The 27,680-nt window shown below is 47.4% G+C and overlaps 1 protein-coding gene across 28 annotated transcripts in view; it reads right to left on the bottom strand.

Moving 5' to 3' along the window:
• CD44 (CD44 molecule (IN blood group)) overlaps positions 1-27,680 on the bottom strand; it is an 84,679-nt gene that overhangs the window by 36,673 nt on the left and 20,326 nt on the right. For all 28 annotated transcript variants that reach the window (XR_013442370.1, XM_036106796.2, XM_036106804.2 and 25 more), the window contains exons 2-5: positions 13,398-13,563; positions 9,596-9,729; positions 4,416-4,484; positions 1,332-1,565 (exon numbers count right to left, since the gene is read on the bottom strand). Coding sequence is in view for 27 of the 28 variants with exons in the window: in XM_036106796.2 (XP_035962689.2) it covers positions 1,332-1,565; positions 4,416-4,484; positions 9,596-9,729; positions 13,398-13,563 (603 nt within the window). In the remaining variant the exon portion in view is untranslated. The remainder of the gene's footprint in view (positions 1-1,331; positions 1,566-4,415; positions 4,485-9,595; positions 9,730-13,397; positions 13,564-27,680) is intronic.

Consider the following 27,680-nt stretch of genomic DNA (forward strand, 5'->3'; position numbering starts at 1 on the left):
CAGGGGACTCAGGAGCAGCCAGCAGCCGACAGGACAGCCTGCTGGGTTTGCAGAAGCTCCTCTCCAGAAGGGTCATCCGTGGGATGATAGACAACGAGGTGACACACTCTCCAGAAAGCCAGTAATCTGGGAAAGCCTGAGCAGTTTGAAAACATCTGCTTCCTGAAAATGCTTCAAAGGATCTGCAGAGAATGACCAGACTTCGGGCCCCTTTGTACTGCGCCCCCCTCCCCCACTTAGCAAGCTGCTCATAGAAATTTAAAACACTGTTGAGCAAGTAACCTTAGGTTAAATCATAGTGCTCTGAAGGCTGCCCTGGCTTCTGGGTGACAAGGCACAGAAAAGGGCCCTATGCTGAGCATTCACAAACCAGTGAATGTCTGCCACACTCTTTGGAGACTAGAGTCCCACCCTCTAGGAGCCAGAGCCAGGACAAAAGAAAATCCACACCATACTAGGAAAGCTGCGCAAGAGGCAGATGCCCTACTTCGGTTTGAATAATCCTCCACAGAAGGAATGCAGCCAATCTGGAAACCTGTTTTAAAACAAACCATAGGGAAAAAGCAAAGCGGGAAGTGAAGAAGGAGGCCAGAGGGAGAGGCAAACACTTTCCAATGAAAAGTGGAGCACAAAGGGCAAAACCCCAAAGAAATCGAAAGCAATGTTGACATATTTCCGCTCTCGGAGTCCTCAAGTCATGAATTATCCACGTTACCAAGCAAGTATTAACAGCCTTCCCCTCCAGGCTGGGATAGACAACTTTTAAGCAGATTGGATATGATCAGATAACTCCTTCAGATATGCTTCCTTAGACCAAAAACAAAGGAATTGTTTAGTAAACCAGGGGTGATGAGTAGGACTGAATATTGCACCATCAATAATATCGCCTAAATCAAGTTAAAACATAGAAACATGAAGTTGAAAAAAGCAGATGTGATGGTATGCATCCATTAGGATCCCAACTTTATGAAGACAATCTTATCCAAAGGTGGAAAAGAACAAGAAGGAAACATGTAAAAGTAAAAATCCCTTCTGTAACGTGCTTGAATTGTCACCACATCCCTGGGACAAGACTTCCAGTATGGCAACTTCTTATCCCCAGGGAAGCAAAACAGAGGCATAGGTGGAAAAAAAAAAAATGTAGGCAGTAGCAGGCTATGCATACAGGGCACGGGCTACCATAATAGCCTCCCTCCCCAAACGACGGTCGTCTCCAACTTCTCGAGACAGGAGACAATCAACACATAAGAGAGTGCAGATCACCCAGGAAGATCAGAGACGGTTTTGTAAACAAATCGCCATTGGAAAGCACAGTGATTCATTCTCCTTACTGGTAATGGGGGTATGCTCTGTGTTGTCAGGCACCCCGGTACTGTCTTGGTCCTGGGTCGGGTATACAGTCGGAAGGTGGGTGTGGAAGATGTTGTAGCCTCCCGAAGTGCTCCTCTCGCTGGAGGATCCGCTGCTCACATCATCGTCAGTGGGGCTGCTGGGGTTGATGTCTTCAGGGTTCGTTCTGTATTCACCCGTCTGGCTGTAGCGGGTGCCATCGCGGTTGACAATGGCTGGGGAGAAAGGGAAGGCACTTTCAGAACTTGACAGCTGACATTTTCTTTCTTTCTTTCTTTTTTTAAAAAAATATTTTATTTATTTATTTGATACAGAGAGAAAGCACAAGCAGGGGGAGTGGGAGAGGGAGAAGCAGGCTCCAGGCTGAGCAAGGAGCCCAATGTGGAACTCGATCCCAGAACCCTGGGATCGTGACCCAAGCCAAAGGCAGACGCTTAATCGACTGAGCCACCCAGGCGCCCTAACATTTTCTGAGTATAGGAAAGACTATGGATTATCATATAAGACAGTGACTTCAAAGCTATTTTTCTTCGTTATTAAGCAAAACAACACCTAACTATCTGTCTAGTGGACAGGGGCGGGAAGTAAGTGAGGCACTAAGAAAGTCTACCCTCCCCCCCCCACCCGCACACCCTGGAAATGGGGAGGAGGGACGAGGGTGTGTTTGGAAGTCCCCATGTTTGAATCCCAGCTTCATGTGCCCCTAGACAAAGCTGGTACCGAGCTTCAGTTTTGTCATTGGTGAAAAGGGGATGGTACTACCTTTTGCTATGAGCACTATATGATACATGGTTTGTAAAGTGCTTAGCATAGGATTTCAAAGTGAGTTGGTCTCAATAAATGATAATTCTCCCATTGGTTCCTATTCTCCCTTCTCAAGTACATGTAAAATCTGTTGCTATTAATTCCACCTACTTCTAGAAAGGATTTGAAGTAGGAAACGAAGAGGTTAGCAGTCTCAATAGGGAATATATATTTGCACATTGTGAAGAATGAGGCTTTTTTTCTAAGGGGCAAATTTTGTCAGTCTAAGATAACCCCTACTCTGGCTAAGAAATCAGCATGCCTAAATGCTGACAGAGACTCTGCCCATCCTCCGTGAGATTCAACCTTGAAATTAAGAGGCACAGAGCTATGTAAAGATCAAAATCTTTGATTTAAACAAGCAAATATCTAGAATGGACAGGAGAAGGAAAAGCAAGACCGAATTCATTCATCGTTCCTCCCTGAAAGGATTTGCTGCCTTCAAGCCTGGGCCACTCACTGCATAAGTGTGCATTTAGCTAAAATTATTTTCTGCTATATTGCACTGGACTAAATGTTCCTTTTGTCCACCTATCTGGCTTGCCCAAGTAGAACTATTAGTAATACATAAATTAAAAAATATTGCAGGGGCGCCTGGGTGGCTCCGTTGGTTAAGCGTCCAACTCTCGATTTCAGCTCAGGTCATGATCTCAGGGTCATGAGATCGAGCCTAGCACGGGCTCCACACTCAACAGGGGGGTCTGCTTGAGATTCTTTTCCTCTGCCCCTCCCTTCGCTTGTTCTCTTTCTCTCAAATAAATAAATAAATAAATAAATAAATAAATAAATAAATCTTTTAAAAAATATTGCGAAGTCTCAAACACCCTGATAATCTCTGCAGATGAAGATCTGATAAAAAAAAATATGACCAACTTGTACAGGTCTGGACTTTGAAAGGCATTGGTGGGGACCAAGGAAATGGGACATTTACTGAACATGACTATGGTCCTGGCATGCATTAGACATATTATCTTTCTTCATTTTCATTTCAAATCTCACATGTTGTTCCATTATCCAGATGAGAAAACTGAGGCTCAGAGTAAGTCATTCCTTTGAGATCACCCAGGTGGTAAGGAACTAAGATTTCCATCCAAGCCTGACTGAGACAGCACATCTCACCTTGTGGTCCTCCCTTTCCATGTGGCACAGGTCAGGGACAATTTTTGGCCAAACAGTGGGGGGCTGGATTTACTTGGCCAGGATGATTCTCATCTCTCTGCCACCCGACACCACTGTTCCCTTGCACACTGAGGGGTCTGGCTCTTAGGAGGCAGAAGTCAGGCCTCTTCAACACTATGACACTTCTCAAAAAAAGCAAGGTTCAGAGGCCAGAAGATCAGGGTTAATAAGTTGACCTCTTTGAAAATTTTGGTTGAGCTTTTTTGTTTCATACAGTGCCAGATGCCTACGTCTTGGGATCATCAAGATGATTTTAGGTGGATGTGGTATAAATAATGTTGAAATCCCTACCACGAAGCTTATGCCCTTTGGAATTATCTTCCAATACACAAATAATCAAACAGAAAATTTAGGGGGCTGGAATGCATCTCCCCTAACACTAATTAATCTCCCCCATGAGAGAGAACATGCCTCAGACTCAGAACCTTCAGCAGCTAAAATTTAAGAAGACTATTTAATTTGTCCTACATTTAAGTGTATTTTTAAGGATACCCTCTGCTTATGACCAGGGATTCCATTTGCAGGGGTTTGTTTGTTTGTTTATTTATTTAAGATTTATTTATTTGAGAGAGAGTGTGCATGAGTGGTAGGGGCAGAGAAGGAGAGAGAATCTCAAGCAGACTCCCCGCTGAGCGCGGAGCCTGATGCGGGGCTCCATCTCACAACACTGAGATCAAGACCTGAGCCGAAATCAAGAGTCGGACACTCAACCAACTGCGCCACCCAGGCACCCTTAAAGGTTTTTTGTTTTTTTTTTAAATAAACATATTTTAAGTAGAAAAGAACAGGCCGATTAAGTGAAAAATAGCAAGTAAATGATTGTGCTATGTACACAGAGGTGCCCAAAAAAGTGCAAGTGGTTTTCAAAAAACTGCAGTTTGAGGAACAATGTATTGGGGTCGACTGAATCGCAGTTTCAAGCCACTGCAGGAAAAGGGGAAGGGACAGTGAATCACAGCCAATGTCCCCAGCCTTGGGCAAATGACTGCTCTCCTGCTCAAATATGAAGCACAGACAGAAAGTTCACCTGATCTCTTTCCCAAGAATGGGGACACTCCATCAAAGTCAGAAGAGATACGTACTTATGGTAATTGGTCCTTCAAAGGCATTGGGCAGCTGTGTGACCGATGTGCAATCTTCTTCGGGTGGAGCTGTGGAGTAGCAAAGAGAAAAAGCATGAGAACTTTAAAAAAAATGGGAGCAAAACTGATACCCATTTCCACTGGTCAGGATGGGGCTTTATTAAAGCTCTATTTGGTAACTAGACCTTAAAAACTCAGAGAGCTTTAGACTGGCTTTGCTGTTGCAGGAAGAATGGATCCATTTGTGTATGATAGCTTTTATACTGTGTGTGCGTGTGCGTGTGTGTGCGTGTGCATATGTGCGCATGTGCCTATTGTCTGTGCACAAAATGGCAACTTATTTGTTAGGTTGGTTTCTCTCAGTGTTGCTTCTTGACAAAGAGGAAGGAAGAAAGGGTTGGATGGATGGAGGGATGGAGGGATGGAGGGATGGAGGGATGGATGGATGGATGGAGGGATGGAGGGATGGATGGATGGATGGATGGATGGAGGGATGGATGGATGGATGGAGGGATGGATGGATGGATGGAGGCCAGTAGGCAGACTGCTATCACAGGGAAGGCTGTTACCACAAGTATTTTAAGTGTTCTGCCATAAATCACTAGGTACTCATAACATTGGACAGAAACACAAGTTCAACAAAACAGGGCTTAGTTGCTTCCCAGGTCCCAGAAGCATCTTTCCTACAGGTAAAAGTCATGTCCCTTTACCTGCCTATTTCTTTGGCCTCATTGTGAAACTGACAGCTTTATATTCACCTGGAGAAAAGTAGGTTTTAGGAAAAGTCAGTCTTGCAAAGGCTAAGTAAAAGACATCCCAGAAGAGAATCTCAGAGAAAGTCACCTCCTCAGTAAGGCCATTCCTCACCATCCAATCTCAACCAGCCCCTTACCAATCCCCCCCATGTATCACCATCACATCTTTGCTTGCAGTTCTCCTTCTGGCTTACTGCTGTCTCAAATCATCTTGTTCATTTTACCTGATGGCTGTTCATGGCACATCTCCCAACCCCTAACCCCTGCTACCCACCCACCTCTGAAGAACTATGTAAGTTGAGTAGTGATGAGTAGTGACCTCATCTATCTTGGCCAGAACATTTATGTGTGATGGGGTCAGAGAGGCACTCGATAAATACTTGTTGAATGAATGAAAGAGGAAGTACCAGTATAATTCCCATAGGCCCATGCTTCCAGGAAACATACCTAAGATGTTAACCCCCCTGCCAAATGGTCTGCAGTGATAAACAGGTCAAGAAATGTTTAGATAAACCGTGAATGGCAATGCCATAAGAAATTCTTTTTAAAAAGTTTAAGATATATCAGTTTATTTATGCATTTTAAGCATTACTCATGTGACAGATAAAAAAAAAAAGGAGCAAAAAGATGAACATGTTCCTGTCCCTGCTTTTAAGAAATTCACAAGGTCATGGGCGACAATAACAATTAATATTTCTTTAGATTTTTACAGTTTTCAAAAAAATGTTCCCAATGATTTCCTCATTTGAAAAGCAGGGCAAATGGCCACCCTGGGAGATCTTAAAGAGTATCTACCCTGTCTGTTCTGGTAACACCACCAGCAACCGGCCTGACCCATGAGAAGCTTCTGATACTTCATGTTGCACAGACCCAGAAACAGGTCTTGGATTATGACTTCTTTGTGGCAGGGATGGAACAACTTTCCCCAAATTCAGGCAATAGTAGTGCCCTGGGAAGGAATTTCTAAGGGTTAGGTTGTAATAGAATGGGGCATCATGTAAAAAACACTAAGACAGTTTTGGAAATCATTAGAGCATTTGTTCAAATGGAGCCTCTTCATGCTCCAGTTCCCCTTAACTTTTATAAAGAACACCAAATCTGGCAAGCACACTATGATGAATGGTGACCCAAATGTGCAATTAATACATTCACGCTCCCATGTCAGATAGCAGGGCCTCACTGACAGTCTTTTATTCTGTTTAATGAGCACTGCACTACTAGGAGCATCGGGCCTGGTGAGCTTTTCCTAAACCTAAGGATTTGTTAGAAAGACTCTGGGGTGGGCTTCTTGGTGGGCTGCACCTCTAAACTGTGTCTCCACTGCCCCAAAATAGCCAAGAGCAATGTTAATTATTCAGTCTAGCCAATTACTCAGTGCCAGATAGGAAGACATCTTCCTCAATGCCTGATATATTCTAGGTGTCCAATAAATATTTGTTGAATAAATGAGCAAATGGATAGACAAATGAATGTAACATCTCCTAAATTCCTCCTTCAACAGAGAATGAAGCATTTTACTGGAGGCAAACTCAAGAAATGAACACATTCAAGCCAGTTCTCTGGGCTCTTAACACGAAGTCACCAGGCTCGTGCTGGGCCTTAATGAGACATGAGGCAATCAAAATCAGAATCACGGGGCCTTTCCAGGGTCTGCCATATTTTCATCTGTAAACCACAGGCCATGTTTTACAAAAATACTGCTGAAACTGTAAGCATATGGAAGTTATCTGCTAAGATTGAGCTGGCTTTGGTCCTTGTAGACCAAAAGGTTTGTAGGAGGTCACATCACTGGGTCTTGACCACCTGTCTGCAACTCTCAAGCTAAGTTGAACTCAAGGACCTTTCCAATGAGATTCTCTGCCTAGAACAGAAGGTTATCAAGATCCATAGTTCACTTAGCACCTCTATCATCTGACTCTAAACCAAGACATTTGGAATTTATTTATCCTCAGATAAACATTCTTCTCCAGCTTCTTTATTTTTTTGTTTCATCATTTCAACGAGATTACCTCCCAAGACAAGAAATACGGCCACTGGTTCTTTCTCGCCCTACTTGCCCAGAAGAGTCCTGACTGCATATAGTTGATCCATAAATACTCTTTTTAAAACTTAAAGAAAAAATTACAAAAGCAGTCTATTCCTATTAAGTAAATTTGGATAAAAGAAAAGGAAAAATCTTCTCCTTAAAATTTACTACTTTAAGACAGCCATTTGGGTAGGAATACACCCCCAGAACTTCTCCAGCTTTTCAGCTGGATTAACACCTCCCCGAAAAGAAGAGGAAAGTTAATCAGGAGGGTTCACTTCCTCTCTGAGGCTAGACCCAACCTTACAGGCATAACTAAGGGGCAGGGAGACAAGATTCAGTAGTAACTTGTCCGGATGGCTACCATTCCCGGCTATAAAACAATGTGAGCTTCTACCTTTTTGAGTTAAAGTTCTTTCCAGGAAGTGATACTAACTTGTAAAACAGGTGAGACAATGTGGATTCGCAACAACATAATTTATTGCATCCATGCGCTCGGCAAGGTTCAGTGGGGGAAGAAAGAGGTAGTACCCAGATACTCTCGAGTATGAGGCCCCACGCTAGCTCAGTCCCACAAGATCAGCCCCTTCATCTAAAACACGAAGTCTTCCCAGAGTCCCCCTCTGACCTTCCGCACTAAGATAAGCTATTGTGACCACATGTTGCTCTGTGTCTACTTCTCTTTTATTTGCATGTGGTTTTTCTCATTATCATGTCATTAGAACGGACATTCTGGGTATGGGTAGGGAACTGGGTAGGGACCATGTACCGTTTAGCCTCATGGGGACTCTCCTCTTTTTGGTTAAACTCCATCTGCATTCCTCACTCATATACCAGGGAAGAAGAAATACTCTATAGTTTTCTTCTCCTTGCTGTGAGTGTCCCCCCAGAGATTTAGCGACTTGCCTATATTTGACATAATGTATTGGCTTCACACACACCATTTCAACTAATCAACCCTGAAACTTTCTCTTTCTCCTAATCTCTAGATTCCTCTTCTGAATTCCCACTCCCATCCCTACTGCTCACGCCACAGTGGGTGGCCGGCATAGCCTAAAGCTACTGACGTAATCTCGCAATTACTTTGATGCTTCTACTTGCATTGAAAACCCCGTGCAGATTTTATATTCTACCACCATCTGTGATATCTGTGTTTGTCTCATGCAAACAATGCCTTACGTCATCATTGAATAACATCTGTGTTTGTCTCATACAATGCCTTTAACCACTTTCCAGCTAATTTAACACCCTCCTTCCCATCTCTAAGGAAAAGGGATGTGCCAGGAAGACATGTCGAGTTTACCTCGTGGTTCCATCTTCCCTCCACACAACCTCAGACCTTCCTAAGGAACAGAAGGCCCAGTTTGAGAAGAAGCAAGTAGTCAAACAACATCTGACTGTTGGCATTCAAAAGCTTGACGTTTGTGTGTTTGACCCTTCTCAAAAGACCCTGAAGATACACGATACATAGAATTCTTGAATTCTGCTGGAGCCTGAATTAGACTAATAAGCATGAGTGTCTAGGGCAGTGGTTGTGATGCAAGTCCCTTTGACAGGCAGAGGGGCCTGGCCTTCAGCCCAGCACACACATCTGAACTTGGCTTTCTTGTTCTCTAGTTGTCAAGGCTCTCAGTTGTTGGGAAAGGAAACTCAAGAAGGTCAAAGGCCTACCGTATATCCTTCCAGCTTTCTCTCCAGGCCCAACATAGAATAAATAACCTCTAAGCCAAGCCATTTGGCTTGTACCGCAATACCATCATTGGGTTCATGTCACTTCCCTATTCAAAGCCTGCAGTGACTTCCCAATCACACTGAGAATAAAATCCACACTCTCTACCATGGCCTACAAGGCCCTATGGGACCTGGCCCCTGCTTACCTCTCTGACTTCATTCCTTGGCATTCCCCCCTTCTGATCGCCAGACTTTATCCACCCTGGCCTCCTCGGTGTCCTCAGAATAAGCCACAATGCTCCCCCATGGCTGGCTTGGCACTGCTCTCCTCTCTGCCCGTGGTTTTCCTCCCTGACACCAGTTGGGGCTCTCTCTCAAACGCCCCTCCTCACAGGCACCCTCCCCGGCCACCTTCCCAGACGAAAGCTTCCCAAGCACTAGGAAGCCTCTTCCTTTGCTTTCTTTTTTATAGCACTCATCACTCTCTGACTTCATATGAGGATTTGACTATTTCTCTGTTTCCTGCCAGCCTCCCTGCCTAGCAGTAAGCGCCCTGGAGATAGGAAGCTTGTCTCTGCTGTGGAGATGTTCAGTGAGCATCTGTTACATGAATGGAAGCTCCATGACTCCCCACTGAAGCCAAGACTGAAAGTGCCATCAGCCACGCTGACAGAGGCTCACGAGCCAAAAGCCACCCCAAACACAAAAACCATCCACTTGGAACCAACCTGAGGCATTGAAGCAGTACGTGTCATACTGGGAGGTGTTGGATGTGAGGATGTACACCCCTGTGTTGTTTGCAGCACAGATGGAGTTGGGGTGGATACGGGGGATCACCACATGCCCTTCTATGAACCCGTACCTGCAGAAGAAAAGCGAGAGGTTATCCACCTGCAGGGCTGTGATGGGGATTTTGTAACATGCCATCAAATGACATCTCACACAGTGCACTGCATCATTCACTTCACCTCTGAGGATCTTAGAGGTTTCAACAAGTGGGTTATGTGAAATCCAGAAACAACAACCGAGAGAGAAGGAAGGGGACCAATAAGGCTGAGGGAGACAAGGTGATTTTATTTAGAGCTCTTATAAAGAGCTTTAGAAGAAAAAAAAAGATTCATGAAAGAAAAAACTGGCTTTTTTTTTTAAAAAGTTTTATTTACTTAAGTAATCTCTATACCCAACGTGGGGCTCGAACTCACAACCCCGAGATCAGGAGTCGCATGCCCTACTGACTGAGCCAGCCAGGCGCTCCAAAAAGAAAAAAAACTGGCTTCCCAAATAAAATATGTGGGCAGCAGTGTCAAGTCAGTTTGAACACATGGAGGGAAGTCTGAATCACTTAAGAGGGAAGAACAACCACTTTATGAGGTGAGATCCACTCTGGCTCTCCATCACCTTCAAATTTTCCAGAAAATACATGAGATGACCAGCTCCCAGAAGACAGGGCTAGGCGGCTCTTCGTTTCAGTCCACCCAGGTCAGACCCGCCTATTTCCCATCCCCTACTCTTCCTTCTTTGCCTCACGTTTTCCTGTGATTCCCTTGCTCCAGGCTCCATTACTGTAAACACAAAGACTTGTTTGTTTATATGCTAGAAACACAGTACATTTTCTTCATGAACATCCCAGGCATAACTTCCATTGCCAGTGGAAGTAAACTGACTGTCATTAAAATGGGAGTAATAGTGATTAAGTAAGTAGATAGTGGTGCCTCATTTAGCTCAGGAATTTTCCAGAGGCAGTTCAGTCAGAGAAGTGCGTCAGCCCCTTCTGTCCCTCACCAAGATGTTTCCGGGAGCATGATGGAGCCCGAGTCCCCTTCAGATACAACAGACAGCACCCAGCCTCTTCAATCCGCATCACGGGCACTAAGTGCTCACTCACTGCACAATCTTTCCCGAATATAAAATGCCTCCAAAAATTAGAAGTGGGCGGAGAAAGCGTTGGTGGCAGGGGTAGGGCAGAGAGGACGAAGCTAAATCCAGCAAGTTTCTGAAAGTGCGATGCTGGCTAAAATGCACAGCGGAGAACCTTTTCAATCTTTGTTGCCAGAGTCAACAGTACATAGTGCATCAACCTGCAAGACCCAGGGAAATGGCTGTAAGTTTGAAATTTCTAAGCACACAGAACTCGTTAGGTCTATGTTGCAACCATAGCTCCCATGACTAATTCCCCATCTGAAAGGACAGACTGGTTTCTCCAAAGACTCCATAGCTTGGTGGGGAGAAAGAGGGCAATTAAATGTTAATAAGTTTCCATCTATCTGGGAAATGCTACTAATCAGGGTGGGGCAGACAGAAGAGAGTGGCTGCCAAGGTTTTATCCGAGCCTATGAGCCTCTGCCACCTGTCCCATGGCAGAGATCTGATTCACAGCTGCCTGAGCGAAATTATGGAAATGTGTTTTGCAACACTTAATACCCGCTATGGGTGGAAGGATAGGTTTCTCTCGCACCGTTTTTCTTTCTTCCTTTCTTTCTTTTTTTTTAAATGACAACACTCCTTGGTGAGCCTACTCCCCACCCCGCCTCCATCACATTCGGGAGATCTGTGTCACACTGACATTCTAGAATCTGCATTCCCTGTGTAAGTTATGCCTGAGCTGTTGCTACAACAAGCCGACTGCCCCTTGTATGTGTCCCACCATACATGAGTTGGGATATTAAAATTTATGTGTGTATATACTGCCCCAGCAGGTTGCTGTTCACAGGGTGGAAAGAAATGCTCAGCAAATCTATGCGCCATGCTTCTGTCTCCCCCTCGCTCTCAGTCCTTCTGGACAGTCATGAAATTCTTGCCGTGGGCTCAGACGGAGCAGGACTGGCATCTAGACTCCTCCCCATGCAAGCAATGTGGCCCTGGGCGAGTGTGGCACTTCTGCAAGCCTCAGTTGCTTCATCCATAAAGTGGAGGAATATGATCAACCCCGGGTGCAGTCTGAGGATCAAGGGGACGTGGGCGAGTGGGCAGCAGGGTGCGCCCCACCTCTAAGTGTGCGAAGGTTAGCCAGTGGGAGTTGAAAGAACTCCCCTCGCTTTCAGCAGATGGGAACATTTCTGTGTTTCCTAAGTCGGTCTCGTCTGTATTTCACAATCCAAATTCAGTCTAGTAAGTCTACTTTCTTAGGCTACTGGCCGAGTCAGGGCTGTATTTAAACAATTAGCCTTGGGAACGGGATACATGGATCTGCTCATCAGCCTGCCTTCGGCGCAGCCTTCTCCCTCTGCTCCTCTTGGGTTCTCCCAGACCTAGCTCTGAACACACACAGACGTCTGTGCACATCTGCCCTTTCTTTCAGAGCAGTACTGCTGAGTAGAACGTTCTGCAATAATGAAAATGTTCTATCTAGAATCTACATCCTCCAATCTGGCAGCCGCTCGCCATCTGGAGCTCGCCGAGCACGGGAATGTCAACAGTGCCCCGAAGAACCAAAGTGGAATTTTCTTTCATTGTAATTCAGTGTAAACTGCCACATGGGGTTAGTGGCTACCTTCTCAGTGCAGTGTCGGAGTAAAGATTCTTCTTTTCCTTTTCAGCCGAAGAGCCTCCGCTGCCATTCCTAATGTAGGGTGCATGCCTCTGCAACCAAGGGCCGGGATGGGCGTGTTGAACTTACGTTTCATGGTTTGGATAAAGGCTCCTGCAGCTTGACTTTTAAAAATGCAGCTTTGTTTGCATGTGTGCGTGTGTGTTTAAGAGTGAGGGGAACCACGTTATCTCACGTTGCAAAAACAGGGTGGGAAGCTGCTGGCTGGCTGGAAACTTCAGAGCAGTTGCTCAGATTACCCGGAGCTCTTCTAGTGAAAACAAACCAAACCAAACCACCCCACCGTGGCTGTCACCACTGTTAGCTCTTCATGAGCACCACTCACCACAGGCTCATCAGAGACTCAAACACATGGGGCTGCTGCCTGCTGTGAGCGCCCTGAGCAGAATGGCGTGAGCAGGGGTCCAGGGAGCACCGTGATGTCCTGCACAAAGTCTCTCAGGAGGTCTCCTGGGTCCCTTGGACCACTTCCCCTCATTGTAATAATACATCTTAATAATTTTCACGTCCTTTTATTTCTAGGCTCAAACCAGAGGAACACAGAAGAGAAACCAACACATGAGAGACAGAGAGACAGAGAGAGGGAGTTGTTTGAAAACGTTGCTTTGAGCCAAGTCTGCAGAGCCAAGACTCCACCAGGCACATATTTATTTTAAACACTGTTATTTGGTTTACGTTTTCTTGTGGTTCCGACAATGATATTGCATGCTGCTTCAAAGCCGGGAGAGCGCTGTGGAAGCACTTCAGTCAAGAGGATTCCGACCGTTGACCCTTAATGGCCTCCTCTGGGCAACCCCACTATGATTCACAAAGGTGTCTTTAGCTGGCTTTAAATTCCACTTGCCGTACAGGTTCCAGGTTGACTTGGCCAAATTAATAGGTGGGGCCGACCCTTCAGGCAACCATCCATCAGCTGTCAGGGAGGAGCCTCCGAGCTCTAAGCCCCGCCCCCTAGGCCCCGCCCCCGACTTTCCTCCTCTTACCTGCAGGTCTCAAACCCGATACTCAGGGCTTTCTCCATCTGGGCCATGGTGGGCAGGGTGCTGTTGAAAGCCTTGCAGAGGTCAGCGGCCTCTGTCCTGGAGATGCTGTAGCGACCATTTTTCTCCACGTGGAACACACCTCCGTAGCGGCAGGTTATATTCAAATCTGTGGGATGAAACAGAAATGGTAGATGCTTTTGCATAACTTATTGGGAAGGGTAAGAAGTCTGTTTGAGGGTAGATTCATTAAAAACAAAACAAAACAAAACTTCTCCACTGGCCAGAGCCTTCAATATTCAGTCCAGCATCCCAAAGCACCACACATTAAGCTCAACTCAGAGCTAAGACACAGTAAAGGAGCAGAACTCTAGTATTGTCTCCATCAATTGCTCTACAAACAAGCTTTTTTTTTTTTTTAAGATTTTATTTATTTATTTGACAGAGAGAGTGAGAGAGAGAGCACAAGCAGGGGGAGCTGCAGCCAGAGGGAGAGGGAGAAGCAGGCTTCCCGCTGAGCAGGGAGCCCGATATGGGACTCGATCCCAGGACCCCAGGATCATGACCTGAGCCAAAGGCAGACGCTTAACTGACTGAGCCACCCAGGCACCCTTACAAATGAGTTTTTAAAAAGCATATGACCTATTTCTGGCTATTAAAGTAATACAACTTGTAGAAAACCGACAAAATTCAGGGAAATAACAAAGGAAAAGCTAGGTCACCACTACTGCCAACGCTTTAAACATTTTGTATCTTCTTTCAATTTTCTGAATCTGTATGTGTGTGTGTGTGTGTGTGTGTGTATACTTATGTACTTACATAGTTAAAGCAGGACTAAATATACAGTTTTAGATTTGGGCGTCCTTTTTTCCCACTTAATCTTATACCATGAGCATTTTCCCACAATCAAGTGGTGTTACTTGTAACCTCTAACGGCTTCTGGCGGCACCCGGAATAAATGTCCTCTTCATGGCTGACAAGACGTACAGGAGGAGCTGGCTTCTGTCTCCCTCTCGAAACTTTAGCAGCTCACTCTGCTCCAGGCATAAAACTTGCCTTCAGTTCCTTTGGCTATTCTGAGTTCTTGGCCACCTTAGAACACATATCTGCCGTGCCCTCTGTCCGAAATGTTCTGTCTTCAGATCATCGCATTTTGTGTTTTGGCTGCACGTCACCCCCTCTTAGAGGCCTTTCCTGAGCACTGTTATCCAACCCACGTGTCTCCCTCGCTCACCCTGCTTTGGTGTCTCCACAGCAACTTGTTTATTTATTTGTGCATTTAATTATTATCCATCCGCCCTTCCTGTGATAGAAGCTCCAAGAAAAGCAAGGACCTTTTACCTGTGTATTGTGTTTCTCTAATTCTCACAAGAGTGTGACAGAGAGTAGATGCTCAACCAGTATTTACTGAATGAATAAATGGCTCCTTAAAATTTCTTACAAAGCACACCTTCAACATATTGACAGATAGAGCCAAGACCAGTTGTTGGCTCCCAAGAGTTAATGGCATTCAAAATGAAGCCTAATGGCTATCAACCGGTTAAAGGATGATTTAATCCAAGGGCTCCTGTGAATTTTGCAGACATTAATCTAAAATCTCAATAAGGAGCTGAAGAATTATCTACCCGATCCAGTGAAACCATTTCACAAGGCTTCTAAACCTTTAACAGAAAACTCCTAGGGGCGCCTGGGTGGCTCAGTCGTTAAGCGTCTGCCTTCGGCTCAGGTCACGATCTCAGGGTCCTGGGATCGAGCCCCGCATCGGGCTCCCTGCTCAGCGGGGAGTCTGCTTCTCCCTCTCCCTCTCCCCCTGCTTGTGTTCCCTCTTTCGCTGTGTCTCTCTGTCAAATAAATAAATAAAAATCTTAAAAAAAAAAAAAAAAAAAAGAAAACTCCTTATTTTTCTGGGACTGTACTATCATCCCCAGTTCGCACTCCAGCGAACGCCAACACGGAAAGGTGTGACGTCATTGAAACCGTCCCGGTTGAGTGTGATTCCTCCTGAGCCTGTCCTAGAGCCTCAAGCGCAGTCCTTGGCCAAGGAAAAAGCTCACTGACATTTCCTCTGGGCCTACCACAGGGTGGCCCGCGTGCCAGGCCAGGCGCCGTGTTGTTAGTTAGAGGCCAGCTCTGGATTCAAACAGAACTGGCTTTAACTCAGACTCCATCCCTCCCTTGGGCAGGTCCAGGGGGAGTCAGAAGATCCTGCTTATGTATCAGTGAGAAAACTGAGGCTCAGAGAAATGAGTTGCCCCAGGAAGTCAGCACTTCTATGTAGAGCCTGTAGTTGACTTCCTGACTCTCAGTTGCTTTGTTCTTCAGCTCTGAGCTGACAGCCAGAGGAGGGGAGGCTTGTTACTGCAGTTTCCCTGGGTCCCCAGCACCTCTGGCGTTCTGTGTTACATCATCTTCCACGAACGCTGACAGGTGAGTTGTATGCAAGTGTGTACGTATTATTTATAGGTAAAGAAACTGAAGCTCAGAAAAATTAAGCAACTTCCCCAAGTCAGCCAGTGGCAGAGCTGGAACCCCATCTCGGGTCCGGGTAGCACCAAAACCCACCCTCCAAACCACTTTGCTGTGTACCTAGGATCCTTCCATGTCATTAGTGCGAGCGTCACCTCTAAAGGGGAGAGGTGCTCCTAGACAACGGCCACATAAGGACGAAGGCAGGGTCGGTATTGCTGAGCTCGACCGACAACAACTGCTTTCTCCCTTCGGAGCAGGAAGCAGGTTCTAACCACCAGGAAACGGTGTCTGATGATTTGCAAAATAAGATGATGAGAGAACCGTGAAACTTCTGTATGATCTTCCTTGACTCTGAAAACACTAAAGCAGCAGCAAGAAATGGAGCTTCGAGAAGACAGAAGCCCACATCGGTTGCTTCTTTTTGTATCATTCGCACGTAGGTGCTTTTTGAACGCATCAGCACTGCGTGGCCTGGAGAGCACGTGTGATTCATTCCTTTGGGGGCCTTCGGTGTCCTTCTTCAGCCGCTCACACAAGTCTTGGCTGATGAGGCAGGAGGAGCGAGGAGGGAAATGCACAAGGCCCTTTGGAAATATTGTTCGTTGTCACTGACATTTTCAGCTTTGGCCTCTGTCAGCCGGTCTTCACGCAGGGAAAGCTGTCAGGCGGCGGGGACAGCCCTTCCGGCGGCTTTCCTCCCCAGGCCTACAAAAGGAAAACACAGCCTCGCAATCAGCTTCTCGGAGGGGAGGCTGCTCGGGGGAGGCGGCAGCAGACGCCGGGAGAGGGGCCAACAGCCTGTCACTGCGTGGCCAGAGGGCCGCTGTCCCTCCCGGGTTTAAAAATAAAGCCTGAGGCCTAGACGGTGGTTTGGAGCTGAACAGCAGTTTCTGTCGTATGAAAATTCATTCTCGTTTACCACCTGGCCCCCAGCACATGCAAATGCAAAAGGAACCGAGACTTTTGAATAAAATGCCCTGAGTTCCACAGCAGCAGGCCGCGGGACTTCGGAGACCAGAGGCGCACGCACGCGCAGTGTGAGGGGGCCCGCCCGCGTGCGCGCCCCCAGCGAGCGCGGCCGTGTGCGCGCCTGCCGGCAGCCCAGAGCTCCGGGTCCCGGCGAGCTCGACCTTCGGCCTTCGTGCACCGGGATGCTGGCCCGGGGGCTGCCGAGGGGGTGAGCGGCTCTACGCAGAGGCGAAGCTCCACAGCTTCCGTCTGTCTTCATCCAGTGAACAAGGTCCAGCTCCTAACCCGGATGGAACTTGGCCACCCGGGCATTGCAAAGATGGTGCCCGGAACTTCGTCTCAGGTCAGCTATCCGCATGAGCCTTCTTAGTTCCTCCCCTCTGGCTCCCTCTTGCCTTCACAGGGACCAAGCCTTCAGGGCTGTGTAGCCTTTAATACTTTATGAAGACTTTCCAACAGGCTTCCTTCACACTGATGCAAACCCCAATTATGACTCCAAAGGATACTAATAATACCAGCAGCAATAATAGTAGCAAATACAGACCGTGCATACGTGTATATATATATATATATATATATGCCAGACACCCCTCTAAACACTTCACAAGTACTCATTTTATCCTTAAAACAACCCTATGAGGTAGGTGATATTATTATTCCCATTTTCCAGATACAGAAACCGAGGTACAGAGAAGGGAAGAAACATGCCCAGGTTCACAGAGCTGGTAATGATGAAGCCAGGATTCAAATCCAGCCAGTCTGACGCCATGCGCCCATCAGACTTACCCACTGGGCTACTACGGCCAGCCCTGATTGACGTAACTTTTTATGACCTCCCAACCTCCCCAGTGCATAGCTTCTCGAGAATATTCCCAAGGTTCAGGGAAAGTTAGAGCAAGGTCGAGGCGTGAGTAGCTGAGGACCACAGATGACTGGACAGGGCACCAGCATCACTGGCCGTGGCATTTGCCACACCATGAACTCCTTCCAGAGAAGCAGGACTTCCCACATGTGTGTGCCTCTCTCCTGAGAAAGAGAGGCTTCTGTGATTCGGGATCTGTGGTGACTCAAGAGGCTAATACTGAATGGCCAGTTGCATCTCTCAAATAAGCGTTTCCAACTGAAAGTAAGTCAAGAATGTTTTCCGTTGAGCCCTCTGGTCGCCAATAAATCTCCTGCGTCATGTAACAAGGAAACTGTCCCAAGTCCCTCCCTCTGAGAGACCCAACAGGCAACATTAACTGTTCAAGGCCACTTTGACACTCAGGGAGGAGTCTCTCTGGGGGGAGAAATGCCACCCGAGCCTTTGGAGTGCTCGTGACTATAGGAGGGACAGCGGGATCATGGGGTTCAGCGCCCAGGGGTCTCGTCACCCGCAGGGGAAGAGGTCTGCCAGTGAACCTCTCAGGAAGTCTAGAAAAAGGTGCTCTCCGAGAGTGCCCTTCTTGTCTAACCATACTCCCTGGCACCAGACTCACATGCAGGTTGATAGCTCAGCGTATTGAGAACCCTCCCACAGCTGGGTTCGAATCCTGACACGGCCACTCACTTGCCCACTCGTTCCAGTTTACACAGCTAGTTAGTTCCTTGCCCTCTCTGACACTCAGTCTTCTCCATGGGATGACGATACCAACCGGTCAGAGTTTGATAGGTGTTTGGCACTTAATTAGAGTCCATAGTGTTGCATACCTATTAGGCGGCTTATATACGTCAGTTAATTTAATTCCTACAAAAAGTGTTACGAAGGAGGCACTATTGCCAAACCCATTTTAGAGACAAGGGAACAGAGGCACATATAGGTTCAATAACTTGCCCCCAGTCATCCAGGTGGGAGAGGCGGGGATCTAACCCCTGTGCTGGGCTGCCAATTAACTATGCAGGGTTCTGGGGTAAATTCATTCTTACTTGGATAAATCCTAGCTGACCCATATAACACCGTTAATCTTACCTATATTTTCCACTAAGCCACAGATCAAGGAAAGTAGGTCTCTCTAGTAAGATCCGCCCAGCACATTTCAGAACCTTGCCAAGCGAGATTGCAAGGCCGGAGAGGAATGGTTTGCCCCAGTCACTACCCCCAAGGGGAAGAAAATCACACCATCTGCTGAGAATAGAGCACTGTGTAATTTTTCCCTAACTCGCCATTATCCACGTGTCTGCAAACTTTCCGGAGAGGTGAGTGGGGGCGGGGTGGTCACACAGCTGACTAGCGATGGAGCTGAGTGACAAGAGGTTTTTCACCCCGAATCCACCAGTTGGTCTTCAGGGAGGGTCCATAAGCCTGTGACGTTGTGTGTAAGCCTATGTGTGTATGTGTATGTGTATGGAGGGGTTTGGTTGGGACAGCCTCCCGGGTTTCAGTGGTTTCTCAAAGAAGTCTGTGACATGAACAGGTAAAGACCTACAAGGAATTATTATCACCAGGGTCTCTTCAGTAATGAGAGATTCCAGGATTCTGGAATTTCGGAACTTCCTTGTGGCCTTCTGACAACAGGGGCTGTATGTCTCCCTCCCCGCTGTGTCCCCAGTACTCAGCACAGTACTGTCCAGAGTAGGCACAGGTTGAACAAATGAATGACTAAATGAACGAATGAATGAGTGGCTACTCTAGCCCACCCCCCAAAACTCAGGACAAGCAGACCTGTGAGGTGCAAAGAGAACACCTCTCAGGTCCGTTCCCCACATGACAGCTAAAGAATCACCAGCTGGGCCTTGTTGAGAATTCCCTGTCGGACGCTTAAAATGTCTTTCACCGGAAGCATCTGCTTCTGAGAACCTTTGCTGTTTTCCCTGGAAGCGAATGTCTGAGAGAGCCACTTTCAGTGTTGGAAGTGGCTTTGTTGGTCTGAATTCTGGCTGTCATCTCTGCAATGGGCATCCTGTCATAGGACCATTTCTCAGCTCAGGTCTCCTGAGAGAGGATGATAGCCATGCTGCATGCCAGTGGAGGCCAGCAGATGACGTATAGTCATCCTGTGCCCAGAGCCTCTCGGTTTTCCAAACCAGACTTCTCCAGATGGTCCCAAATGAATTCATTGCTTCTCCATCACGAGTCACCCAGATGTGCCTGGTCCATATTTGTCATCTCCCCAAGAGGGATCAGGCAGAATAGGATTTTTTTTCCCCCCTACTGATTTGGTCCCAGAGTCGGCTATGTGTCTGGGGGAAGTTGCTTTTTCTTGAAGTTGGGAATAGGGCCAGCTCCTGGGACCCAGGGCCTGGTACAGTTCCCACGGCCATGAAGACAACTGCCGGGACTCACCCAGTGATGACGCGGGGCCATGCGAGCTTTTCAATATCTGCACCTCAGAATTCATTTCATTCTTGCCACCATGCCACCATGTGGCCAGCACCTTCATTATTCCCCTTTTAGGCAGGAGGTAAGTGATTCACGGAGAAGACAGGAGAGACTGGAACTCATAAGCAGGGGCTGGGTTTCAGACTGGGTGGTCTAGCTGATCACACTGTGTGTGGGGAAGATGCTAGAACTATAGGAAGTCACTTATCCTCCATGGGGTTTCTTAAGTGCAGAGCAGTGAGCTCTACAAGAGAGCTCTGGAAAGAGGAATTTGAGCTTCCTGAATATTATTTTAAGATCAGAGGTCCCTTGTTCTGGGCCATAAAACTCAAGAGGGCAGGGCCTTTGCTCCCCACCCCAGCCCCCACATGGAACGTCCACCCTCTCCCTGGGGAGAAGATTTGGAGGTCCCTGTGTTCACTGGCTTGCTCCAACAGTGGGCTGCCTACCTCTTTCTGATTCTACCTGTGCTGGTCTCATGATCCCCTTGGGACCAGAGAATCCAACCCGAGCTACAGCCTCAGGCTTCCCTTGCCCTTTATAGCCTCTGGCCCATCAAGAAGGGCAAATGAAGAGAGGATCTTGGGACTCAGCGTTGGCCCAGGGCTGGGACACCAGAGCGCAGGCTGTCCTTGTGACATTTTGAGATGTTTTCTGCCCAGCCCGGAAATCTCAACAGACCAAGCTAAAATGCCAAGCCAATCAAGCTGGAGTATGGCCCTCCAGGCTAACTTCACCCAACCCCATTGGAGGTGGCAGGCAAGCTTCTCAGGCAGTGGCAGCTGGAAGCGCTAGTGGGTTCCCCACATTTTTCATTTTCATAGTGTTTATCTTAAAGTAGCCAGGATTCTGTTTCTGTCTTCTGATTTGCTGAGCTCATGTCTAAAAAAAGATTACATAACTCACAAACCTAACTGAACTGATTCTGATTAGAAGCAGGGAAAGAAAAGGCATTTTTTTTTTTCCCCAAGCATGATGGCTAATTGGATCATCTATGTTTAAAGCCAGGTGGGGCAACGGACAGTTTCTAACCAAATTCTCTTGAGACAAAGAGAAAACAAAATCCAGAATGACTGAGCATGGTCCCCCAGCCTGTTGTGAGAAAAGCAGGGCCTCAGGGGTCCATAACTGCTAGATTCCTGACTCCTCGTCCAGTGCTCTTACTCCTGAACTGCTTTTATAAGAGGCCCAAGCAAGCTGTTCCCAATAAAGCCACAATCCACTGTCTTAACGGGCCCCGAAGAAACCATTCTATTCTTCATTTCTTTGATTGATGTTTTCAAAGCCCCCAAGTTCCCATCCGGGAGTCTTCCTTGCTCTTAGAGCCCCTGCTGCCACCCAGGCCCGCTAGGCCAGAAGGCTGGCAGCCTTCCTGCTGCCCCCACGTCACTCGCCCCCATCCCCTGACATCCATGTGATGGGCGCCTGGTGAAAGGATCTATTGTTCAGCATCCACTTCTGAATGAGGCCAAAATCACACTCAGTGGCCGAATCGCCTTTGGCTGCCCAGTGCAGACCATGAGTCTTGGGTGACTCAGTCTCTCCCGGAATTGCCCCCGGAGGTGGGTCAGGGTTTAATGAGCAGAGAAAATAGTCATACACTATCATACCCAGAGAATTTCCTCCAGACTCTGTCCTGGGTTGCTTTCAACTAAGCTATTCATCTCTTGGCACTTAGAAAGGAAATGCACCCCAACTTCTTAGTGCCTGGCTGTACCCGCTTACCTTTCAGCCTCTTGTCCATGACCATAGAGCCTGTCATGGCCACCAACACCAAACCAACAGGGGCCCATTCCATCTGCTCTCTCAGAGGAGAGTCCAAAGGGATTTCTCAGTCACTATCCTGGCCCTTCCGTCGAGGCCTCCACAGGACTGACCCAGTGGAGCTCTTGGGTTGTTTTCACAGTCTGAAGAAGACCCCACCCCTGCCTCCTCGTAAGGTGATGGGAACAAGGGGAGGGGACATTGTGGAGAAAGCCTGTCTACGTTCCCACCCCTGATCCTGGATCCAACAGAATCTTTCCGGCAAAGGAGAGTGTGTGTCCCAGCACTGTCATCTCAGTACACAACTCTGTAAGGTCAAGTGGTTTTTGGTGAGCGAGTCTCCAGGAAGAGAGAGGGAGAGAGACCACAGTGTGTACACCTGTGTGTTGCCATGACGATCAGGAAACACTCAGGTCTGGCCTTGAAACCTTTGTTTTCTTCTTTTTCTGATCATTATCAGTTTTAGCAGATTGACTAACACAAAGCCAGGATGTGGTAAAATGAAATGAGAAAGCATCACCGGGGCCCACATGGGGTTTTTCCTGTTGCAAGGAGGGGAAAAAAGGGGTCCCGCTCTGGTAACTAGATTTGCTCTTCCTGGTGTAGTTAACAATTCCGGCTACATCACCTCATTTCTTGTTCAGCTTTTGCTCGGGTCTGCTGCCTGTACTTTGAGGAACTGGCTTTATGGAGTCCGAGGGAAGCACTTCATGAACTCCAAGGTGGACTGAGGTTGTCACACACAGCTGGGAGCTGCATTTCAGGGGGTTAGTGGGCCACTGACACACTGCTGAGCCTGGGGCCCCCACCTGGGAGGAGGAATGGGTTCTAGCCTAAATCCTGTTAATTATAAGCTGCATGACCTTGAGTAACTCACGCTAGCTCCCAGGTTCACACCTCGCCTTCCTACCTCCCAGGACGAAATAAGGACTTAGGGAACACTTGGCGCTTGTGGGATAAAAGGGGGAGGAGTGATATGCACGCCAGGGATGTTATTAAAATCTCAGATAGCTTCTCAAAAATCCAGTATCAGTTTAAGACACATTTGGGGTCCAAGCCCTGGGGAAGAGGCAGATGGAAGTGTAAGCCAGCCTCAGTGATCTTGCCATGTGGGTGGCTTCCTTGTCCAATTCCACATCCCAAAGCAGCTCTGTGAGGCCCAGCAGGTAGATACCACGGATCCATTTTACGGATGAAGAAACTAAGGAACAAGAGATCCAGAGACTCAAAGTTCTACAGAACTTGAATAACACCCAGACCTCAACTCAGATTGTCAAGCTCTTCTGGTTTCCCCCCATTCTCTGCAGTACTGACTTCCATCTTGTATTGTCAACAAGCAAAGGGGAAAGGTGCATGCTCAGAGAAGAGCGATCGTTTTCAGACTGCCCCCTGCCCCACCACGATGTCTTAGGCAGAGCCATAGTATTTAAGATGGGTAAAAGCAGAGCTGTTCCGGGGGGGAGGGGAGCGGGAGTGAAGGCGGAGGGTCAGACCCCAGACCCTGGATCCACCAGCTGCTCATTCTTGCCCAGCCCCCACGCCATCCCATCAATGGCCCTGACGCCCTCCACAACGCTCTAGGAGGCTCAGTCTGGAATGCTCTGGAAACTACGGCAGTATAGGCCAGTCGTAGCAATGATAACCACTCAGCAAGGCCTGCAATGTGCCAGGGGTTCCAAAGCATTTGGAGCCCTAAGAGGGTTAGTCAGTCCTCGTGATAGCTATGGAAACAGAGAGTTGGAGCATTAAGTAATTAGCCCAGGCTCACAGCTCAAAGGCTGCAGTCCAAGTGAAACACAATTGTGTAAAACTGCTTTATAAGTGATACGGGCTTAGTATGACTATTTTTGTTTTCTTCCCCTCTCAGTCTCAAGAATAAATTTACCTCGCAATGTGAAGTTCCATCAAGGCTGTCCCAAGCCCCCTGTAGAGAGGAGACAGCACAGTATGAATTTCCAGTCCTATTCTCCAGGGATGGGATTGGTCAACAGTGTGCTCGACAAGATTTATAGAGTCAGACACGAAGGTGAAGCTGTTGTGCTTCAAGATAGAGCCATCCAGATGGAGGGGAACAAGACTGCCACCACTCCCTTGGAACCCAACCTTACCACACAGCCCAGTGCCTCTCCAACTTTGATTTTATTTCCTCTGGCCTACCTCTTTGAGCATCTTCACAAGTGATAAAGGAAAGGTTCTGGAGTTTATAGAGCTGCAAGTCTGAGTCAGACCTTAGTCCAGGAGCCGTAAGAGATTTTACACATGTGATCCCCAGAGCACCTTAGAGAGGTCAAGTTATCATCCCCATTTTGCTGACGAAATAAGTGAGATTCGGAGCACAACTGACCCAACATCCCACCGTGGAAGTGGCAGGGGCAGGAGTCAAGCCCGGGGATGACACCTGGTCTCTGATATGAGTCACTCTTCTTGGGACACAAAGACGGTCACACTGGGGGGAGCCTGAAATGCAAGCGTGCTGTAGGGTGTGGTTGGGACACAAGTCCCTACAAATCCTCCTGCTGAGCCTCTGGCTGGCCTCCCCAGTAACATTAACGCTAAGTTAGCACCTACTGCGGGCTGGGATCTGTGCAGGGGCTTCACACTGATTGTCTCATTGAATCCCCACAATAAAGGTATGAGATGCATGCTATTATTAGCATCGAACCATACTGCAGATAAGAAAACTGAGTTTTAGAGGGGTTAAGAAACCCATCCACGTTTGTACGGGTGGCGAATCCGGCAGCCCTGGCCCCTTGTCTCTTAGCTGCCACACTGATTAACTTGAGGAAGTTCCAGGCCAATTTCCGGATAACACCTCTTGCCAGAGAGTTTGCACGCCACTGGGCTAATATTTGCTAGTGTCATGCAGATAGACCTGGTGGACGGGGGCTCTTACTACTGTCTCCTCCAAAGGGGGTAACTCATGGACCCAATGAGCTGGGAAAAATTTCACAGAAAAATTGATCCTGCCCTGGGACTTAGGAAGCCTGTGTGCCAGACAGAGCTGACCACGCCAGGACCACAGGCAGAGGACAGGCTTGATGAACGGACTCGATTTCCGCCTGGCTGCAATAGTAGGTCACTAGCTCTGCTCTTCCCATGACAGTTCACATACCCCTTAGTTTGATGGGCTTTAACCTAACCATTTTAACAACTCTCTCTCCCTCTTCTCTCTCGCTGGCTCTGTCTCCGTCTCAAGATGCTAAAACGAGAAGGTGTGTGCATGTTTGTGTGCATGCGCGTGCACACACAGGAGGCAGGCTCTCCTTCCCAGTCCAAGAACCCTACTCCTGTTTATTCTTCAGATGCTTTTAAGAGTAACACAAATGTTTCAAAGCAGAAGCCTTATGGGGGGAGAGGCTGGATTGTGGGGATATTTTTTAAAAATCTGGGCCAAACAGATTTCCAGGATCGGTATAGTTGCAATTGCCCTGTGAGCTAATAGCTTGTAATTCACACCTCTTCCTAGGCTTTCAATCTGTGAAATCTCATCTGTAACAACAGATGCCAGTCTTGAACGCCAGGCTCCAGAGAACTTATTTCTGACAAGCTTTTAAATCTGACTCAAGCCACGGGGTTTGGACCAAAATCTTCACCATTTCATGTTCAGCTGTGGTGGGCCAAAGACAACTTCCTGCTTTTAAGGAACAGGGCCCATACACAGATCCAGGAGCCTTGAAAGTGGAGGAAGTAACAAATGACCCTTCTGTGAAGTTACTAAAGGAAATAAGACTTGATTTTCTTTAAAATAAATGGCCATCAGACATGGCAAGAGACCATACCTGATGAAGGCCGAAGCTCCTTTCACGACGGGTATTTAAGAAGTGCTCTAGAAACATCAGGGTAAGGACAACTGAGCCTCTCCCTATGAGATCGCGGCCTCCCAAATCACCATTAGTATCCCCAGGGCATGGCGCAAGGTGTGAATTCAAAACACCTTCTAGAAAGTACAAGTGTTATGTACCAGATAGTCATATCTGGGAGACATACAAGGTCCATGCCATCCAAAGAGCTTACCTTCTAATGTGGGGAGACAGACAGTATATAGGTAAATGATTAATACATAGATAAGGCAATTTTGGGTACTAATAGTGCCTCATAAAAAATAAAAGGGGGTTCTTAAATAGAGGGTGACGGGGGCTGCTTTGTCAGGCAGTGTGGTCTGGCATTTCTATAAACTTATGGATGTATTTCACTCATTTTTTATGGGGCTTTGGGTGTGATCAGATACCCAGCCAAAGGAAATACTACTTCCCCCCCCACCAACACACACACAGATAAAATCGGATTTGGAATTCATCTTTGCCTTCTAGGGTCCGTAAGAGATGTCCCTAGGATTTGGACTTAGTAAGGTAGACAAGAGAAGCTTGGAAGGCACAGTCTGGGTCAACTGAATGATCTGGTTTCTGAGATGAGAGTTCCATTGGGGTCCTAAGCTGGGGACAGAGCTGGCGGAAGTGGGGTGCACCTGTCTCTTCCAGCGCTTGGCCTCAACTTCAAGGAGGCAAAGCAAACACAGTGACGGAACAGCCATCAGAGTGCAACTGTGATGGGTCTGCTCTCAAGCCCTCTGAAGCTTACGAGGACCTCCCAGCCACCTGGCTTCTCCGGCGTCCCTTATTTTATAGTTACTGGTACCTAGCACTGGTGCGACTTACCCTGTGGTACTAGAGGATGGCATAGTGGGTGTGCTCGCAGTCTTTCATCTTAGAAAGACCTGGCTCCAAGTCCCAGCATGGGCTCTCGTGGAATGTTAGGCTCGCCACGTTTTCTTAACCTTTATTATTTTTATTTTTTTAAAGATTTTATTTATTTATTTGAGAGAGAGACAGAGACAGAGACAGAGCCTAGCGAGAGAACGAGCGGGGTCGGGGGAAGGGCAGAGGGAGAGGGAAAGCAGGCTTCCCTCTGAGCAGGGAGCCCGATGCCAATGCCGGTCTTGATCCCAGCACCCTGGGATCATGATCTGAGCCAAAGGCAGACGCTCAACCGACTGAGCCACCCAGGTTCCCCACGTTTTCTTAATCTTTAAACCTCAGTTTCTTTGCTGCTAAAGTGAAGGTAATGCCTCCCTCATGAGGTGCTTTTAAGGATTAAATGAGGAAATCACCAAACACTTAGCAACGGAACTGACACCTAGCCGAGTGCCTGGTACTTGGTCAATATTATCCAATCATCATTAAAGTGTATTTAGCGTAGCTCAAATATAAAGTGCCTCTTACTCTGACTTCATTCTTGATTAACTAACCGGTCAGCTGCCCACTGTATCCTTGGTGACAACTGCTCGGGACTTCCAGCTAACCAGGAGCCAGGAGCCTAATTATCCAGAGACGTGGCTCTTCCTCTACATAATTGTGTGCTGTCCGACAGATAGTCTATTTGTAAAGCATCATCCTAGGAAGGAGACTGCTCAAGTGAGGCTAAGCCGTAATATCAAAGTGGGGTCCATTGGGATGACACCCAATTCATCTTTATATCCCCACTGTCTGATATATAGTGTGGTGTCCCATAAATGTCCCTTTGGTTTTAGTGGGAGAAGCATTAGGCCAAGAGTCCAGTGACCTGGGGACTAGAACTAGGCTTCTTCCTGATATGCTGTCAGTCCTGGGAGAAGTCACTTTATCTGCCTGGGCCTCAGTTTCTTTATCAGACAAGGAAGAGTTTGGATCTGGTGACCTCTAAGTCCCCAGCCGACCCAGTCCCATCTCTAGAAGAAATCTACGCTTCTTTCTAACTTGCTCCCCTGAATTCCCCCAGGAACCTGAGTGGCTCCCTCTTGCCTGTGGGAC

This window comes from Halichoerus grypus, chromosome 11, assembly GCF_964656455.1.
Source record: "Halichoerus grypus chromosome 11, mHalGry1.hap1.1, whole genome shotgun sequence".
In the NCBI taxonomy this organism is placed as follows: Eukaryota; Metazoa; Chordata; class Mammalia; order Carnivora; family Phocidae; genus Halichoerus; species Halichoerus grypus.